We start from the raw sequence: 18,403 nt of genomic DNA on the forward strand, positions 1-18,403 counted from the left end.
ATTTAACTAGTAAATTAGTTGGCATCTTAGTCTAAATAGAAATGTTTATAGGAAAGGAAGGATTTGCGTCTAGAATCCTTATTTAACTATTTAATTAGAATAATTATTGGATTCCGATGTTTTAAGTTTCTAGTATCGATCCCTTGAATCTGTTTAATATCAATAAATAAAAGTGTTTTAAATAAAGGCTGCATGCTCTTCAGCCAACTAGAAAGAAAGTGACAGGAAGCTGAGGACAAAATCCATGACCAGTTAGTTAGTCGGTGTCATCTTGCAGAAACAGAAGATTGGGGGAAAATTAAGAAATATCTACGAAGCAATTTTGTCGTAAATTGTATTATATCCTCATTGTCTTCAAAACTCGACTCCCTCTCCCTTTTGTCATCGTCGTAAACAGTAACTTTTAGTGCTAAATGCTAACGTAAGAGATTGAAAGGAGACAGTTCAATTTGTTCAAGTAAGCCTAAAAAATGTTAAATTATATATTTAATACACTAGCACACCGGAAAGTGAAATTACTTGGAGCGAGACACCGGAGACCGTTCACCGATTTGTTCTTCCCATGGTAAGAACCTGTTTGGCCAGTTTTTGCACACAGATATTTAACCCATCTGGATTTGGATTTGGATGGAGCATCAACATTTGATCCCAAATATAACTCAGCATTGCCATTTAAAAAATAAATGTTAGATTTGCACGACAGAGTGTCTGAGGGATGGATTCATCTGATGAAAAGAAAACGATGGGAGAGGACATATCTGAAATTACACTTGGATGGATATCTTCATCACATAAACACAACCCATCAGAAACCCCAATTGCCCAATGTTCATCCCCTAAAACTATGGCCCAATTCAGATTTTAGAGTTATGTAGCCCAGCTTGTTCCGATTAGTATTCCAGTTCTACACAGGCCCGTTACCCAAACACCTAGCCCAAAAGACGTCAACTCCCGTCTTCCTCTCAAATCTCAACTCAACTAACCCTGATATCATTAGCCCCGTGGCTGCCCTGGGTGGCGGCATCGCTTGATTAGCCATTACAGTGAGAACCGAACTCTCCTGAAACATTAAACACCATACGCTCCTTTACACCTACTGTCGTGGCTGTTTCTCTCTCACATCCTCCCAACCTCCATCAAAAAAGAACCTCATGGCCTCTTGCTGTCCACCGTTCTAAAACCCTTGCCAATCCACACAAAGAGTAAAGTTTGGATTCTTTTGCTCTGTGAATGCAATCTCTAATGGATATGAGAAGGCTAACGATCACCAAACCCATCTTTATTCAATCCCCGCTTAAACGTCCTTTAACTTGTATCACAACCACGCTTCAAAAACAGCACCAAATACACCCACAAGCTCCTCCTCCTCCTCCATTATTGCAGACACAGACAAATCCACAAGCTTTAAATCAGAGTTTACTCAAAAGGGTGTCTTTAATTCTCTCTAATCCATCTTTGGATTGCGCTAAATGTAAAGAATTAGTCCCCCATTTGTCTCCTCAAGAGTTTGATAGCTGTTTCTTAGCTCTTAAATCAAATGTGAATCCAAAAACAGCTTTGAATTTCTTTCATTTTGTATCCGAGACTTGTAAGTTTCGTTTCACAGCTCGATCTTATTGTGTTTTGATTCATTTGCTTGTTGGTAATGATCTTTTGTCTCCTGCAAGATTGCTTTTAATTCGTTTGATTGATGGGAAAGTTCCAGCCTTTTATGCGAGGAATTTTGAGAGTAGACATTTTGAGATTGCACAAATAATGGCTGATTTTAATTTGGTGTTTGAGCCTGTTATTGGGGTCAAAATTGCTGATTTATTGGTACATGTGTATAGTACACAGTTTAAACATTTGGGTTTTGGTTTTGCTGCTGATGTCTTTAGTTTATTGGCGAAAAAGGGTTTGTTTCCCTCACTAAAGACATGCACTTTTCTGTTGAGTTCTTTAGTGAAGGCTAATGAGCTAAAAAAGAGCTATGAAGTGTATGATTTCATCTGTCTTGGTGGTATCATTCCGGATGTTCACTTGTTCAGCACAATGATTAATGCGTTTTGTAAGGGACACAGAGAGGATGATGCTATCGGGTTGTTTTCAAAAATGGAAAAGTTGGGTGTTGCTCCAAATGTTGTTACGTATAATAATATCATTCATGGCTTGTGTAAGAGTGGGAGATTAGATGAGGCATACAGGTTTAAAGAAAAGATGGTAAAAGAGAAAGTGAGTCCAAGCCTTATAACATATAGTGTTTTCATTAATGGTTTGATTAAGTTGGAGAAAATTGATGAAGCAAATTGTGTTTTGAAGGAAATGTCTGAGTTGGGTTTTGTGCCAAATGAGGTTGTATATAACACATTGATTGATGGGTACTGTAAGATGGGAAATATTAGCGAAGCACTTAAAATAAGAGATGACATGTTATCGAAGGGGATATCTCCCAATTCAGTTACTTTGAATTCACTTATACAAGGTTTTTGCAAGAGTGATCAAATAGGACAAGCTGAAAATGTTTTAGAGGAGATGATAGGAAGAGGTTTACCAATAAACCAAGGCTCATTTTCTATGGTGATTAATTGGTTGTGCTTGAAGTTTAGGTTTGTTACTGCACTACATTTTATTAGAGAGATGCTGTTAAGAAATTTGAGGCCAAATGATGGGCTGCTTACCACATTGGTTAGTGGGTTATGTAAGGCTGGAAAGCAAGGAGAAGCAGTTGAACTTTGGTGTAGGTTGTTGGGGAAAGGTTTTGTACCCAACATAGTGACTTCAAATGCCCTTATTCATGGGCTGTGTAAAGCAGGAAACATGCAAGAAACTCTTAAGCTCCTCAGAGATATGCTAGAGAGGGGTTTAGTATTTGACAGGATAACGTACAACACGCTCATATCAGGGTGCTGTAAGGAGGGAAAAGTCAAGGAAGGATTTGAACTTAAGGAAGAGATGGTCAAGAAGGGAATTCAGCCAGACATATACACTTTTAATTTATTGCTACATGGGCTCTGTAATGCGGATAAGATTGATGAAGCCAGTAGGCTATGGCATGAGTGTAAAAAAAATGGTTATGTTCCTAATGTTTACACATATGGTGTTATGATTGATGGATACTGTAAAGCCAATAAAGTTGAAGAGGGTGAAAATCTATTAAACGAGTTAGTTTCCAAGAAACTGGAGCTAAATTCTGTTGTTTATAATTCTCTAATCAGAGCATACTGCATCAATGGGAATATGAATGCAGCATTTAGGCTTCGTGATGACATGAAAAGCAGAGGCGTCCTGCTAAGTTGTGCCACATATTCTTCTCTGATGCACGGACTGTGCAATATTGGCCTTGTTGATGATGCAAAACACCTCCTTGATGAGATGAGAAAGGAGGGCTTGTTGCCAAATGTTGTCTGCTACACTACAATCATTGGTGGTTATAGTAAGCTAGGCCAGATGAATAAAGTCAATATTGTCTTGCAAGAAATGTCTTCACATAATATACATCCTAATAAATTCACCTACACAATCATGATAGATGGGTTTTGCAAACTGGGCAAAACAAAAGAAGCAGCTAAGCTTCTGAACGAGATGACAGAAAAAGGAATTCTTCCTGATGCTGTCACTTACAATGCCTTCACAAATGGGTTATGCAAAGAAGGTAAGGTAGAAGAAGCATTTAAAGTATGTGATGAAATGTCCAGTGGAGCAGTATGTTTAGATGAGATTACATACACTACATTGATTGATGGGTGCCATCAGCCATCAACAGCCACAAATCAAGAATGACCAAGAACTCCCTTGATGTCACATGCCCTCTAAAATTGCCACGTGTTTTATCCCGGATGAATGTGTGAGTATGAGTTTGAATTTTCAGGTATTCATGTTTTGAAGGTTGCAACTTTGTCAAGCTTGATTTATGTTTCTAAAATCTGTTCTTCAGAGAATCAAATTGCTTGACACGGGGAGCACTTCTTCCAAATTTAAGATAAATCATTGCATTTGGAGGTTTGTGTCTTAATCCATCTACATTTTAATTGTAAAATCTGTTTCTGCTTGCATAAATGGGTTTGTCTTAAGCTACTTTCTAACAAAATGGTCATTCCTGTCACATCTCTGTGTATCTCATTTTTTTATTGCATCTTCCTCTATTCAGGTTGACTATATACAGTTTGACGGTTTCAATTGCATATGCTATTTTGCCTGCTCTTGTGATGGATGAATGGTTTCCAAAGGAGTTATCTTGAAAGCTTTTTTTCGCTTTCCATGGTAGATGATGGTACATGATTTCTTTTTTTTCTTTTTTTTTTAAGATTCCTCTTAATTTACGTAGTCATTCCCTTCTCATTTCAATTTTCTTTTCGCTCAAGTTTATTTTGTTGCGCTGTAAATTGTTCTAGAATATTTTATTTTGATAATTTTATTATAGCTTGAAGAAGGGGCAAGTGATTGTGACCTGTTTTTAAGTAATAGCAGGTAGCAGCAACAGTTTTCCCAGTCATATAAGAGTGCCAAAGAAATTGTTATATTGCTATTGACAGTCACTTATAATTATTAAAAGCATAGTAGAGGTTAACCGTGGAAGCAAAAAATTGTAAACACCAACAACAGGACATAAATAAGCATGAGATTCCACTTCATGCAATGTAAAGACCTCATCTTTAACACTCCTGGGAAAGGATTGATGGTCCAATGTTAACCTTTTTCCTCTTCTTTTTCTTACTTGGTGCCATGCTCAATTTTTTATGGATGCATTTTTTGGTTCTTTAATTTAGCTTGCATTGCCACTCACCATGCTCCATCCTCATTTCAGTCTCGTTGATTTTTTTAATATAAAACTCTTGTTAGTTGCCTTGAATGTATGGAGAGTACTTTCAATTACCTTTACTCCTCTTAGGTGATATTCTGCCCCTGTATTTTGTTTTAAATTCGTAATAATGATATCTCTAGTATTATTGAGTTCACAATTTTCACTTTCATGGGTATCGTCATAGTAAAGAATTAAAACAAGCAAAAGGGGGCATGGTAGAAAGGGTTCCTCATTTATGGATGATGCATACCTAAATTCCAATTGAGCTTATGTTAAAGAGTAGTGTCGTTGAGATGATATCAAATACCATATCATCTTAAAAATTATGCCATTACCGTTTGCTTAGTCAGTTAGGGCTTGCTGCATTTTATCCATCTTTTTTCTTTCCCTCACCCATCTTGTTTTGTAATCAATGAAAGGTGACTGCAGGTGCATATTTTTAGAGAAATGCAACGTCCTGTTGTTTGATAGTGAGGTACACTATTCAACGATGCTTGGGCCACTTCTGTGCAACATGAGTCTTTGCCAAGGAGAAATATCTCATTTCCTAACCAGGTCAATCTTGTGCTGGAACCTGCATTCACATATGGCATTTCCTTTAGTTTTGCATTGGAGAGCCTTTATGTTACATTCCCATTCTGGCTTCCTTTTGAAATCTATTCTTGTTTGAATTGTTAGGCCCGTAACCAGGGACATGAAGACAATTAGACAGGAGAAGCTTCAATAGACTCGTATTAAAACAAGGTGTGCTTTTGGAATAGATCGTCAGGAAGGAGATGTGATGAGACAAATTTTTGAATTGAAGTGAATAATTTCTTGTTGGTAGAGGAAAGAGATGGTTCGGACATTTAGAGATGAAAGGTCAATTCTTCATGTTTTGCAGTTTAAAATCACAGAAGCGTTTGGGAATTACTTTGTTGGAAGCAGAGAAAGGTGCAGTGCCTTACCTTGAAGGGGTAACAATATGGAGATATGAATGGCTGGACATAGCGCTATGAGGAATTAAATATCTAGCCACACTCCATGGTTTTTACCTTGTTAAGTTTTCAAAGAATTTAATCAACACCATCGGTGAGGACAGAGGAAGACTATTGCACATCCATCAAGTTCTCTCCAGCTTCAAGGATGGAAAGTGGATGCAACACTGCCTTAAGATGGGGGTTTCCTCGTTTCTCAAAATAGTCTGTGGCTGCTAATAATTGTATCTTCCTTTCTCGGTTTTCCCCTCAAATGTCATATCACTAATTGTAAAATGTGAGTAAAGATAACTATGCTAAAGATGAAGGGGGGAAAAAATTCCCCTGTTGTAAAATTAGGGTTAGCAAAAATTTAGACAATAATTCACAAGAAGACCGCATTGAATTTTAAAATTTTTTTGTTTTCTGTTTTTCCGTGATGAATCAGATGGATTCGTTAGCAGACAAGAGGCGTTAAAGCTTCACGAGACTGAAACAAATATTATCCATTTATCCTGGAGGTTTTCTTTCACGTCTTGCCCCGACAGCATTTATAGCTCCAGGGTTCTAATTCTGAAACTCTCGAGGATCGATTCTATTCTTAGCTATGAATTTCGAAAGGCAACGTGGTCGTTGAAAAGGACAAGAGGTACGAGTGGGATTCGGGTCAGTATTTGCTCTGTTTTATCTTCATTCGGTATTTGATTGCTGCTGCCTTGCTCATGGTGATTGTATAACTGGGCCCATGTCCTTCTGTTTTACTCCATTTTCTCAATAAGAGAGAATATTTTCTGTTCGTAGAAAGGAACATTGAATCTAAACTGCACATCATGGTAGCCCGCCCTTAGTTCTAGGTGGGAGGCATGGTATAATGCTTGGTACAGTGCCAAACGTCTAGCATCAAGTATAGATTAGAAGCAAGTAGACATGGATAGAACAGCATCAGAGTGGAAGAAGACTCCAAGACAGCAGCTAGTTCTGGCCACAAGATAGCTGAAACAGTCCGTGAGCCATTATTTCTAGCGCTTGGCCTTCGGTTCATGTACCCAACTTCAATTTTTTCTGTCGTGGTACCAACCGTGCCTAGCACAAGACTGCCGAATCCGAACTCAAATTCAGCAACTGGAAACTTTCTCGATCCAGTCAATCAAATCCAAAAATGTGCCTTATAACCTTTGATATCGCATCATGAACATTGCTAGCAACATCTAATATAGAGACCTTTGCTTCTGTTCTGTAATGATTGCTTCTGTAACACCAACAGAAAACATATTCCTTATGTTATTTGGCATTAAATTCTGATCTGCATGAACGCTACTTCGTCCATCGACTAACCATCCCATTTTGCACTTTTGATGCTTTCCATCAATGGCTGTTACCATGATCTTCCATACATAGGCTGATAAAGCCTCAATTTTAGTTCTTTTATTACCGCTGGCACAAGCAAGTTGTTGCAACCTATTGATGCTGGAGACATCAATATGATAGAGGCGCTTGAGCAAGATCTGGTTGTTGGCGTGTTTATTATTTCTTCTGTGGTGCACTTCACAAAAGTTTGATCCAAAGTAGGATGATAAGTCGGAGGATAACGTGCTCGAAGGCTTCTCCTGTGGTCTGGCATGCAAGATATTGGCTTTTTTTGAGCGATTTCTGACCGTGAAACCAGGAACTTATCAAAGGCACTTGCATCGCAGAGTGCATGATCAAAGGCGAATGTTATTGAGATGCCTCCACAAATGTAATGGGTGACCTGATCTTGTAAAGGAAACTAGGTGTTGACAGAGACGAGTTTTCCTTGCGAAGACTTATTGAAGATTGTAGAAGTCTAGTTTATTCTAAGAAATGATGGCATGACCTTTTACAACCAAGGAACCATTATCGTCACATAATTTCATGCTCGTTGGTATTTGGATTTAATTTGTACTATTCGACCAGAAAATGGATAGTAGTAACTGAGAGTTGCAGCAAGAGAACTCTTCAGGGACTCGATGATGGAAGAAAAGCAAACCTTTTCAGGAATATTGTAGAAATACAAGTATGTGACCGGAAATCCGCCAGAAAGTAGGTTTGCTAGAGTGAGTATTTTTAGCTTTGGCAAGGGATTGATGCCTTCGACTATACTTTTCCTGTTAAGTTATTTAGAAGTCTTGTATGGTCAATTGGGTTAATTTAGATTTTTAATCGGATTATCTTGATTTTTACTTTCTTTTGTGTTTTTTTAAATCTAGCTTGGTTTTGGTTCCGAATCAGCTATATCTCGAGTTAACCATGGAGGGCACACTGCATTTTAAAATTATAGATATTCTGCCAAATATTTTAGGTTAATGTGCCAATTTTTTAAAAAAAAAATAAGTAAATTTGGTAATATTACCAGCACTTGTCATTACAGATGTTTCTGGATTGCATTGATAATTCAAAGGTCGGTGGAGGACGGCCTGCAGGGAGATGGGTGTGTGGCTGCCTGAGAGTCTGCCCTAGTAATTGCTTAATCACATTGTACGTTCCTTGTGAGGTGGCCCAGTGAAAACTAATGTTCAATGTTCAGGGTAAGTCATTTAGGACCATGCATCTAATTTTCGCCTAAAATTAGAAAGCATTACTCCTTCACCACAAGCCCCCCTCCCTCCATGCAGGGAAATTCAAAGGTCTGCAGCTCACATTGCAGCCCTTCCCTCAATTCACGACCTTACACTAACTTGCCCCGTTTTTAATTTTCAAATTAATTTTTAAACAAAAAATATTTTAAAAAACAATCATTACCATAATAATTACCGAAACATGGATACAAATCTTGCCAGAAAGCTAGTGTGGAGATCGGTGATTATGGAAACAATTTCTAGCTCGTAGTGTAAAATAGTCAGCAAGAAACACCAAATAAACCACTTGAAGTTCCAGCTAATTCTCTGCAAAACCTACAGGTACAAGGCTGAAATGACAACACGATCTTGCCAGCTAGGTAAGGACCTACGTTTCACTTGAGCAATGTTCCGTAGGCCATTTACTTGACAGAAACAACACAGCTTATCCAACTATTTAATGCATACAAGTTGCCATCTCACTTCACTGCAAATTTGCTACTTACAGAACTTCCTTGATTCCTACATGCATGCTCGCTAGCTAGCTATCTTCCATGGCCACCCAATCTGATTCCCTTGCCTCGCTCCAACTCCGCAAGGGCAAGAAGCAGTTTACTCGAAGCGCATCTCATGGAGAAAGGGTAACAAAATCGCTTCCAGCTGATCGCCGGAGTTCAAGTTATTATAGACAGTACAAAGCTAACGATGTCAGGTTGGAAAACGGCTCAAGGGCTGGAGATGGCAAAGAAATGACTAGGCGCAATAAGCTCCAAAAGAGAAAGAGAGATCGTGGTTGGGCACGAGAGCTTCCTCGGTATTTAGATTTGTGGTACATGTCATCCTCCATAAGCTACATCCTCAGGAAGGCAAGATCATTTTACAACGAATTCTGTTGTGATAATTACTTCGACGATTCATCAATCATGGGACATGAACTAGTGTTGGCCGGTCCTTATTTCTCTTTTCCAGTTATTCCACCGCCGACGATTGCACCCATTGTGTGATTACAGTGATCAAGGCTGTGCTTGGGGGTGGAGAGAACCAGCCTAATTAATGCTACGCTAATTATAAGCATAAATTCTACCGTTTAAGCTTGTCACTACTGTCTTCATCTTTGTTTTTTATTTCTGGCATTTGCCATGTCATAAATATGTGAAGAGATATTGTTATGTTTGTTGTCTAAAAATAAATTAGATTATTAATTACTGAACATATTTTATTTAGTTTATTATAGAAAGTTTATACTAATCAAATTTGTTCAAGTATAGATTAATGCTTATAAGCATCCAAAATCACATCTCAACATCCAAAATCACATCTCAAGTATATGCTTAGTGCGTGTGTGTCTGTATACACACGAGAGATTTAAGAAAAACCCACTTTAAGTATAGACACTAATCAATGATGTAATCATATAATATGTTAAACTTAGAATAAAACAATATAATTAAAATCTTGATTATACTAAATTTAAATTGTTCTCAAGAATTAATCATTTATCATTAAATAAAATAATTAATTTTAACGAGTCTATAAAAAAAAATGAATAATATCACCTTGTTTAAGCCTATAACTTAAGAATTTCATTACATGACTTAACATTGCTTGTTTATCATTAAGTTTTTCTAAAAAAAATTAATTATTTTTCTTCAAATAAACTTTTTTATATGTTTTTATATTATTTATTGTACTAATATCAATAATAAACTTTAAAACATTAAAAAAAATTATATATATTTTTAAATAAAAAATATTTTAAAATACAATTTTTAACGCACTCTCAATCATTAACTAAAACGCCAGACTCGCGTATTGCCGCGTGAGGGATGCGTGCAAACTCACTGCAATCGGTTTGGTGTCCGTACGAAGCCATTTATGATGAGGATTGAACATTTCAACAAATTCTCTTAAGAGCTAATTCCTGTTGAAGGGTTAATATTTGGAGCCTCGCCCAATAACTTGATATTTTGGATTAATACGGTTCTTCAGGAATTCCCATCCAATTTCCAAATAAATCTCCTTTCTTAGCAAAGCGTGGTATTATCAAGCTCGTTAAAAATTCAGACCGTAGTTTAATAACACCTTTTTTGCTCTGTCCTAAATGCTTGATCCCCAACAATTCCAAGCTCATTACACAAAAGAACCACAAAATTGTTTGTTTTGAGCTTTGTTGCCTATAAACAAATAAAATGTTAATGCAAATGCAAATGTAAATCTATAACATTCTCAAGAAAGAGAAGTAGACCTCAAAGGAGTTTCGTTCTTTTGGGGTGGGGAGCAGAGATGAGAAGGGTGGGCTGACAAAATGCAATTGCAGCTTACTATCTGACTTACATTATTCCCTCGTTATTTCAAACTCAGCACCAATCGGTAGATGATCACTTGGGTGGTAATAGTTTGGTAAGCCACCAAGAACATTAGGCGAGTTTGCTTCAGGAAGTTCAAGGAAACTGAGCGGTTTAATTTGATCGTCAGGGACAAAGAATATATAATCAAGCGTATTGGTGAAGTCCGGCGTGCAGTTTGTGAACGGCGGTTCTCCCCTTGTACTACCATAGACACTGCACAGCGGAATAGGAAGCTCATCCAAACATTCCGCTAGTGAAGCTGATGAAGAGCTGCCAGATACAAGGTACTCATAAACCTAAAATAAGAACGCAAGTATGGTAAGTAATTAAGATTGTGTAGAGATACCAAATCTTTTACTTGTTTGACGTATCCCATAGATTTTAAATGAAAAATGTCACTTCATGGATCATGACAAGCACTACGACTACTCCACAGAAGGACAGTAAAGCACAAACCTTATCCCCTGGGATTGAATTGAAGTCGCCAGCAAGAATTACTGAAGGCACGCATTCATATTTTTCAGAAACTAGTTCCTTGAATTGAGCTACGCGTGATAGAAGATATTTAGCTTGAGCAAGCTTGACATCAGCCCATTCTGGGTCCCTGAAAGAAAATCACTGGTATGTACCATAAATAAAATACATACTCCAGGAAACCAAGCTATAAACACATGACACTCCTGCAGGAAATCGCCACACAAAAGATTAAAACAGACCTATTTACCAGTAAATGTGAGTGTTTGCCACGATAACATGATGGGGAGTATTCTTGAGTCTAAAAGCAGCCATAATTCCAACACAGTCTCGCTTTAATCTTACACGAGGATCATTAGGATCTCCATGATCTTCAAGAGTACTTTTTGATGATGAACCTAAAGACAGATCATTAAAGAAGTAATCAAAGCCTCCCCCAGATGATTCATTGTGTTCACAATAACCACCCCACCCCCCTTGTGGTGAAAACAGAACGTCATAATGTACCACATTTTTCTTTTGCAAGAATTTCTTAGTTTTCATTAACTTTAAACTAAACAATGATGAATCACTCAGTAAAACCAGTACCCAGAAGAGGGGAAAAACCACTCTTAACATATATGGTTTTCACACTACCAAGTATGTAGGACATACATACAGAATGTTAAAAGTACAAGAAGAAAGAGGGGAAAGGATAATGAGTAACAGCCTGAAACATTACCATTCTTCGGTTCACTATTTTCATCTCCATTTGCCTGGGTATCACTGTGTTTATCGTCACATAAAATTGACACATCTTGAATTGAATCAACAAGATCATTGTACTCTATTCTTTCCTCTAGCAGCAAATCTGCGCTGAAAACAGGGAACAGGAAGGTTAAATGGATGCATGACCTAAATTGTTGAAAGTGTAATATGACCATGTGACTTTAAAAAAGTTGATGATTTCAATGGATGAATTGTTATGTAAACTTGAAATCACAGCAGTCCACGATACAAGATAATGTAAAAGATGCAAAGAAGTGATATCAGTAAAGCATATTTCAGCTTCCTTGCAAAATGAGGGGGGAAATTTCCATCATGTTCCAAAAGCTTCTGTATTTGATTGCATCCACTGAAAATTAATAGTAAAGGAACCTTTGCCATTGGCCACAAACCAAAGACTTCCTAAGGCTATGTTTGTTTCCCGGAATTCACTTTCCGGGAAACCACTTTCCAAACTTTCCTGTGTTTGTTTGCCATTAGAAAAGTTGGTCAACGGAAAACACTTTCCAGTCAAAGAAAAATTTGGCTTGGTTTCCAGGAAAGTGTTTTCCTTTTATTTTGGACGGAAAACACTTTTTGGAAGTTGTGAAAAATTTAGGCTATATTTGTTTCCCGGAATTCACTTTCCGGGAAACCACTTTCCAAACTTTCATGTGTTTGTTTGCCATTAGAAAAGTTGGTCAACGGAAAACACTTTCCAGTCAAAGAAAAATTTGGCTTGGTTTCCAGAAAAGTATTTTCCTGAAAAATTTGGACGGAAAACACTTTCCAGAAGTTGTGAAAATTTAGAAATGTCATTTTATTTGCTGATTATATCAAATTTAGTCCTCAAACTTTTGATTGCTATATATATTTTGTTTTGAATATTTACTTTTCAATTTCATCTCTTAAAATTTCATTTTTATATTAAATTTGGTCCTCATTTTTATAATTGTTATTTGTTTTTCCCTTATCATTTTTTTATTAAAATTTTTTATGTATCAAATTTGGTCCTCATTCTTTTGATTGTTACTTATTTTATTTGAAATAATTTATGAAATGTTAATTATTATTATTTTAATTTCTTCATCTTTCAATTTTTTTTTTTTTTTAGATTTGATCTCTATTATTTTGATTATTATTTATTTTATTTGAGATAATTTATAAAATTATATTTTTTTTCAATTTCATTCTCATTCAACTTTTTAATTTGTAAGATTTGTTTCTTATTATTTTAATAAACTTGAGAAAAATAAAATATTAATAAGTTATTTTCCAGCTCATTTTCCATGACATAACCAAACACTGGAAAGTGTTTTCCATCTTATTTTCCATTACACTACCAAACATCAGAAAATAATTCACTTTCCCGGAATTCACTTTCCAAAAGGAAACTACTTTCCAGCAAACAAACAGGGTGGATAATTACTAGGGTTCGCTGATTTAAAACATTGAATAAAATTGATGGTGCTGCCAGGATGAAAGTGGATAAAGGATGAGAAGGAAAGCCATAACAGCTACAATATTTAAATCAGATACAATTCCAAATAATGCTCAGTTTAAAAATAAAAATAAAAATAAACTAACAATATATTTAGTTTTAGGATTGAGGTTCAGTTGAATTAATATTTTACGTTTAAACTGCACACCATAATGCTTAAAGGCTTGTTATACTTGTAACATTGGAGTATTGGTTTGTTTAAAATTAGTTTTATAACTAAATTATAGATACCATTGCCTTTTTCTACTTAAAAGAATCCTTGATATTTTGCAAATAATGTCAACAGGAATCTAAAGTCAAATACTTGGACTCCAAAAGGAGGGGGGAAAAGGAGATACAGCATACCAGTCGGGCTTATAAAAAATTCCACAGCCATCACGCTTCTGCCCACTTCTCTGAATATAAATACTGGAATAACCATAACTTTCAATATTTTTCTTGTAAAAGCTATCATACTCATCCAATTCCTGGCAAAGTTTATTATATGAATCAGACAAGAAGAATTCAAAGTGCATGTCTATTACTGCATGTATAAACTTGCAAACGCTAAATATCCAAAGAACACAAATAACAAATAAGAAAGAACATGGGTAAATTCTGGCTTTCCATATTATGAGAGAGGATGGATTTGTTTCTCAAAACAGAGAACCAAAAAACCACCTGTAGGCAGAGGAAGTCAGTCCCAAGGTTCTTGAGAACAGTTAAAATTTCCTGGGAGCGAGCTTTCCACCTGTGTAAAGCAATAATGAAAAATGAAAACCAGCTGAATTAGTTCAGATGTTGAAATATCTGTCGCGACTTAATAGCCTCTATAGGATGAATAAGTGCAATTCATATTTTCTGCCGATTCTAAAGCTTCTTGGTGTACTGTTCATAAGATGGATTCCCTGTTATTAATGAGATTGATTCAACAAATCCTTTAACATGGGTAATGATGGATTTTCTACTTTGAGTTTGAAAGGGGGAACATAAGTGTTATCAGGTTAGCTGGGAGGTTTATTGTAAGCCTAGGACAAAGATAGGTTTAGTAAGGAAATAGTAATTAGTAATAGTTTCCCTTAGAATCTGATTCCCTCAGGCCTAAGATGATTCATAATATGGTCCAAGGCCAATGGCCGAGATGCCCTGGTTTGAGTTAATGTTACTCATGTGAGTCCTTAGAAGTTCATAACACAAGTATCTCCCCGTTAACTTTTATAATCTCTCCTCTTATTAAGTATATATAGGGTAGCAGGTGGCTCTTGAGAAGAAGCTATTGAGAGTGCATAACTCTTTTACTATTGCCTAGATATCAGGAGAAGGGGGGGGGGGGAATTTACGACAAGGTCTGTCAAAAACCTGAATGCTAGTATATATGTGCAAAACTTAAGGCTTATCAATAAGGGATAAAAATTTAGATAAAATATTTACTTGAGACAAGGAGACGGGGAGTGTGGGAAAATAGAACTCTTCACATAAACCTAAAGAAAAGGAACGCAATTTGAAGATGTTAGAATCAGAGCTATAAATATGAGCATACAAGCAGCAAAGTTCCAACTTCCCCAATCATTACGCATTGAAGAATTTCATCCTCTACACAAAACATCAAGGGCATAAACCTTGCACAGTAGCCACAATCAGAACAAGTATATCATACTAGTTTTGGAACTTTTCAGAACATGGAATTAGGGAAGTTGTTTGACTAAATGCTGCAATAGAAGGTTGTGTGTGTGTGTGTGAATGCTGCAATAGAATCAAGGAAGTTGTTTGGTTAAATGCTGCAATGGAAGGTTGCATGTGTGTGTTCGAGCATGTAATCCAATGATCATAATTGCATTCCTAAATCATGTGTATGATTGTTGCATATATTTCATCATTTGGAAACAACCCTTTTTTAAGATTAATGTAAACATCTATAGATGTGGTTATATCCTTTAATGTATTGTGGTGGCTATTAAAAAATTTCGTGGCTACGTTTTCCAATACTAAAAACTGATATGAGCCAGAAAAGAAACAGCAAGCACATGTTCAAGATTCCACTGAATAAACCAGCACAAACACACAATAAAGAAAACAACAAAAAAGCAGACACCAGATTCAGATACTTTCTACATTTACATATGCAAACAATAATACAAGAAAGAAAAATGTCTGAAATACCATATTAACAATTAAATGAAAAGAAATATTAGTACAAAATGGGAAATGAACCCATTAACACCTATTGAGTATTAAAAAGTTAAATCATTCATACCTGAGCCAAAATGTTATAGGAGACAAGACTGAATCTAACACCTGAAATATCATCAATAAATTGCATTAACAAGGTAAGGCATTGTAGAAACGAAGAAACAAAAACTGCTGCAAGAGAATAAATAATACAGTAAGAACTTATTACCATCAGGTTTACTTCTGGAGTAAATGTCATCTCCCTCAACAGAAATAAATTTTGGGCATGTTGGTGATGGTTTTGTTGTGCTCATTTTGCTCGAACAAATTCTACAACTGATAGAAAAAATAAAACCCAGATTAGAATTAAATCAGATATAATCATTGAAAATCCTGAGAACCAAAGAAAGCTTCGCTAGTGAGTGAGAAAGAAATATGCACCTGGTGGATATAGGTGGAATGGGTAGGCGGGTAAGTGATGAGAGGGATTTTAGCATGGTTAAGTTCAGTTATACATATACATATATATATAAAAATAAACAATTTAACGCACACAAGGTGTTTGTTTTATTGCTTAGAGAAAATGAAAAGCTGTGAGGTACTTACTGGAGGTGAGACTGCCTAATGAAAATAGAAACCCAGAGCCCATATTTTATTTATCTGGGCTAATTGAAGCATTAGAGTCTGGACCTTGGCCCAAACATGCATGGTGTAAGCTAAAGGATTTCAATTTTGGGAGTACATTTTCAAGGGTATTCTGTGCCACTCTCTGGGTATTGGTAGGTATAGATGATTGTGATTATTTTTTAAAGTATATTTTATTTAAAAAAATATTAAAATTATTATTTTTTATTTTTTAAAAATTATTTTTTATATCAGCGTATTAAAATAATTTGAAAACACAAAAAATATTAATTTAAAATAAAAAAAATTTAATTTTTTTAAAAATACTTTTAAAATATAAAAACAAACAGTAGTTTCGTTGTTGTTGGTTACTGTGTGAACCCTAAAAGGAGATTTTTTTTTTATTTGAGGAAACTTCACTTCTTGAAAAGTGTATTTTATGGATCCAAATGAAGAAGTAAAACTCTAATTATTTCAAGTTATTATAAAAAATACACGTACTAATTCGATGTTGAATCTTTTGCATCACGTTATGCCATTAGGACCCTAAAAGGAGACCCCGCAAGTCTTGGACAGATGCTGACCTGCCATGTCTATATCCACTCTGCGACTTAGCTTCCACTTCCACGCCAGTAAACTGCAAATGAGTTTCCCATTAGAATTCTTGCAATTACTCCATTAGTATTCCCGCGCCTATCTATTTTCGTTGATTTGTTTGGTAATTTCCTTTCGGTGGACGAAATTTTGTGCCAATTTTATATCAATTTATTAATACGTGCGCGAAGAGCTCGCCATGTTGTGCCAATAATTCTTTGTTTTCTGTTTTTTTTATTAATTTGTTGTTAATTTACAGGGACTCCATTAGAGATAAGGAAGAGTAACATGTTCCACCTCAATTTCCTTAATACATATATATATATATATATATATATATATATATATATATATATATATATATACAGTTCTTTTGCTGCTATTTTAAGCTAGTTTTCATATGCTAAGATGAATTCTTATTGAAAAATTATTTTAATAATAATATTATTGTATCAGCTGGATATTATTCTTAAGCTAGCCAACTTTTTCATATCAAAATCACGTCACGTCGTTTTCTTATAAATTATCAAAAATAAATAAATACAAGTTCCAATTTCCATGAATATGTTCATGAAATTTACAAGACTTTGCGGTTTCGAGGACAAGAAAGGGACGGGTAGAAATTTCTCCAACTCTTCGTATAATTAATTTGATATTGAATACTTCGATAGATATTAAAAAAAAAAAAGTCAAAAGTCTTGATAGAAAGTGTTTTGTCCAAAATAGTAAAAAAATATTTTTCTAAAAATCAAGTGATTTTTTATCTGACCAAAAAAAATTTTGTTGATCAATTTTTTTCATAGTAAATAAAACTGAAAGTTTTAAAAATAAAAACAACCAGAAAATTAATGATTTCTTTAAAAATGACGTGTAATGCCGGTGAAAACAATTTTTCAATGCTTGAAATTTCCCAATCCGCCGAAGTTTCTTTTATTTTTCTTTAAAAAAATAGCAAACAAGGATATGATTTACTAAAAAACAATTGGGTAAGCTTACTAACCTCCATAAAAAGTAAATTCGTGTATATTTACGCTGTCAAGAGTTATTTTTTCTATTATAATTAGAGTTTTAAAGCTGTTTTGGTGGTCGATTCAACCCAAAACTCGAATCACTAGGTTTTGATTAAATCACTCGGTTTAACTTTTAATTTTTTTTATAAATCAAAACGATATCGTTTTGATTAAAAAAAATTAATAGTAAATGGGTTGCAACCGGGTTTTTGACCAGGTCTTATCGGGTTAACCGAGTCACCGGATCAACTCGCCTGGTCATCCAGGTTTTTTACTCTTTTTTTTTTTAAACTTGGTCCAGTTCCAATCCCCTAGTTATCCAAGTTTCGGGTTGACTCGCTAGACTGGATCGAGTTTTAAAATTATGATAAGAATAGATTACATAGATAATTAGAATTGTAAATAAGCGGAGCCATTTATGCGTTGCTCGAAACTCTACTTGCTCGAACTTTTGTTAAAACATGATAAGGTTATGCAACTTATTTTTAAAATTCATTATATAAATGGCTTGAGCTGACTCATTATAAAACTCATTATAAAACTCATATAGAAATTGGTTTGATTAGGGTTGTGAGTCTTGCTTCCAAATTGCTAGAGGATTTCGGGGCTAAAAGTTTTAGATTTTGCTAATTTGGTTGGAGAGTAAGA

General features: G+C 35.4%; 3 protein-coding genes across 8 annotated transcripts; 1 reads left to right on the forward strand and 2 right to left on the reverse strand.

The window, feature by feature from the left end:
* The first annotated feature begins 724 nt into the window (after nucleotides 1-724).
* LOC7491922 (pentatricopeptide repeat-containing protein At4g19440, chloroplastic) lies at nucleotides 725-7,041 on the forward strand. Of its 4 annotated transcripts, none has more exons than XM_024597613.2 (6): nucleotides 725-3,823; nucleotides 3,914-3,978; nucleotides 4,127-4,249; nucleotides 5,210-5,335; nucleotides 5,459-5,524; nucleotides 5,664-6,150. In XM_024597613.2, the coding sequence occupies exon 1, from the start codon at nucleotides 1,231-1,233 to the stop codon at nucleotides 3,757-3,759; it is 2,529 nt and encodes an 842-aa protein (XP_024453381.1). In that variant the 5' UTR covers nucleotides 725-1,230; the 3' UTR covers nucleotides 3,760-3,823; nucleotides 3,914-3,978; nucleotides 4,127-4,249; nucleotides 5,210-5,335; nucleotides 5,459-5,524; nucleotides 5,664-6,150. The 4 variants fall into 4 exon arrangements, with proteins under 4 accessions (XP_024453381.1, XP_024453379.1, XP_024453380.1 ...); XM_024597611.2 differs by adding an exon at nucleotides 6,185-7,041 and having other exon boundaries at nucleotides 726-3,823; nucleotides 5,459-6,034; XM_024597612.2 differs by having other exon boundaries at nucleotides 726-3,823; nucleotides 5,200-5,335; nucleotides 5,459-6,150.
* Nucleotides 6,587-8,844, reverse strand: LOC112327002 (coniferyl alcohol acyltransferase). The gene is given in 4 exon segments (XM_024598126.2): nucleotides 6,587-6,906; nucleotides 6,909-6,954; nucleotides 6,957-7,386; nucleotides 8,819-8,844. Coding segments are annotated over 4 exon segments (822 nt in total).
* A 1,539-nt stretch (nucleotides 8,845-10,383) lies between these two features.
* Nucleotides 10,384-16,162, reverse strand: LOC7465489 (carbon catabolite repressor protein 4 homolog 4). Of its 3 annotated transcripts, XM_024596885.2 has the most exons (10): nucleotides 15,969-16,161; nucleotides 15,757-15,863; nucleotides 15,613-15,653; nucleotides 14,790-14,839; nucleotides 14,040-14,109; nucleotides 13,725-13,846; nucleotides 11,856-11,989; nucleotides 11,385-11,532; nucleotides 11,117-11,264; nucleotides 10,384-10,956 (listed from the first exon to the last, which is right to left on the reverse strand). In XM_024596885.2, the coding sequence occupies exons 1-10, from the start codon at nucleotides 16,022-16,024 to the stop codon at nucleotides 10,648-10,650; spliced, it is 1,185 nt and encodes a 394-aa protein (XP_024452653.1). In that variant the 5' UTR covers nucleotides 16,025-16,161; the 3' UTR covers nucleotides 10,384-10,647. The 3 variants fall into 3 exon arrangements, with proteins under 3 accessions (XP_024452653.1, XP_024452654.1, XP_052307011.1); XM_024596886.2 differs by lacking the exon at nucleotides 14,040-14,109 and having other exon boundaries at nucleotides 11,856-11,984; nucleotides 15,969-16,162; XM_052451051.1 differs by lacking the exons at nucleotides 14,040-14,109; nucleotides 14,790-14,839.
* Between the last annotated feature and the right edge of the window lie 2,241 nt (nucleotides 16,163-18,403).

Source organism: Populus trichocarpa, chromosome 3, assembly GCF_000002775.5.
Source record: "Populus trichocarpa isolate Nisqually-1 chromosome 3, P.trichocarpa_v4.1, whole genome shotgun sequence".
In the NCBI taxonomy this organism is placed as follows: Eukaryota; Viridiplantae; Streptophyta; class Magnoliopsida; order Malpighiales; family Salicaceae; genus Populus; species Populus trichocarpa.

Excerpts from the sequence above, each read along its gene's own strand:
- LOC7491922 (XM_024597613.2), top strand. The coding sequence starts at position 1,231 with ATGCAATCTCTAATGGATATGAGAAGGCTAACGATCACCAAACCCATC.
- LOC7465489 (XM_024596885.2), bottom strand. The coding sequence starts at position 16,024 with ATGCTAAAATCCCTCTCATCACTTACCCGCCTACCCATTCCACCTATA. Across the intron at positions 11,265-11,384 it reads GCAAACACTCACATTTACTG|GGACCCAGAATGGGCTGATG; the intron begins GTAAATAGGTCT and ends ATTTTCTTTCAG. Across the intron at positions 10,957-11,116 it reads ATTCAATCCCAGGGGATAAG|GTTTATGAGTACCTTGTATC; the intron begins GTTTGTGCTTTA and ends TTCTTATTTTAG.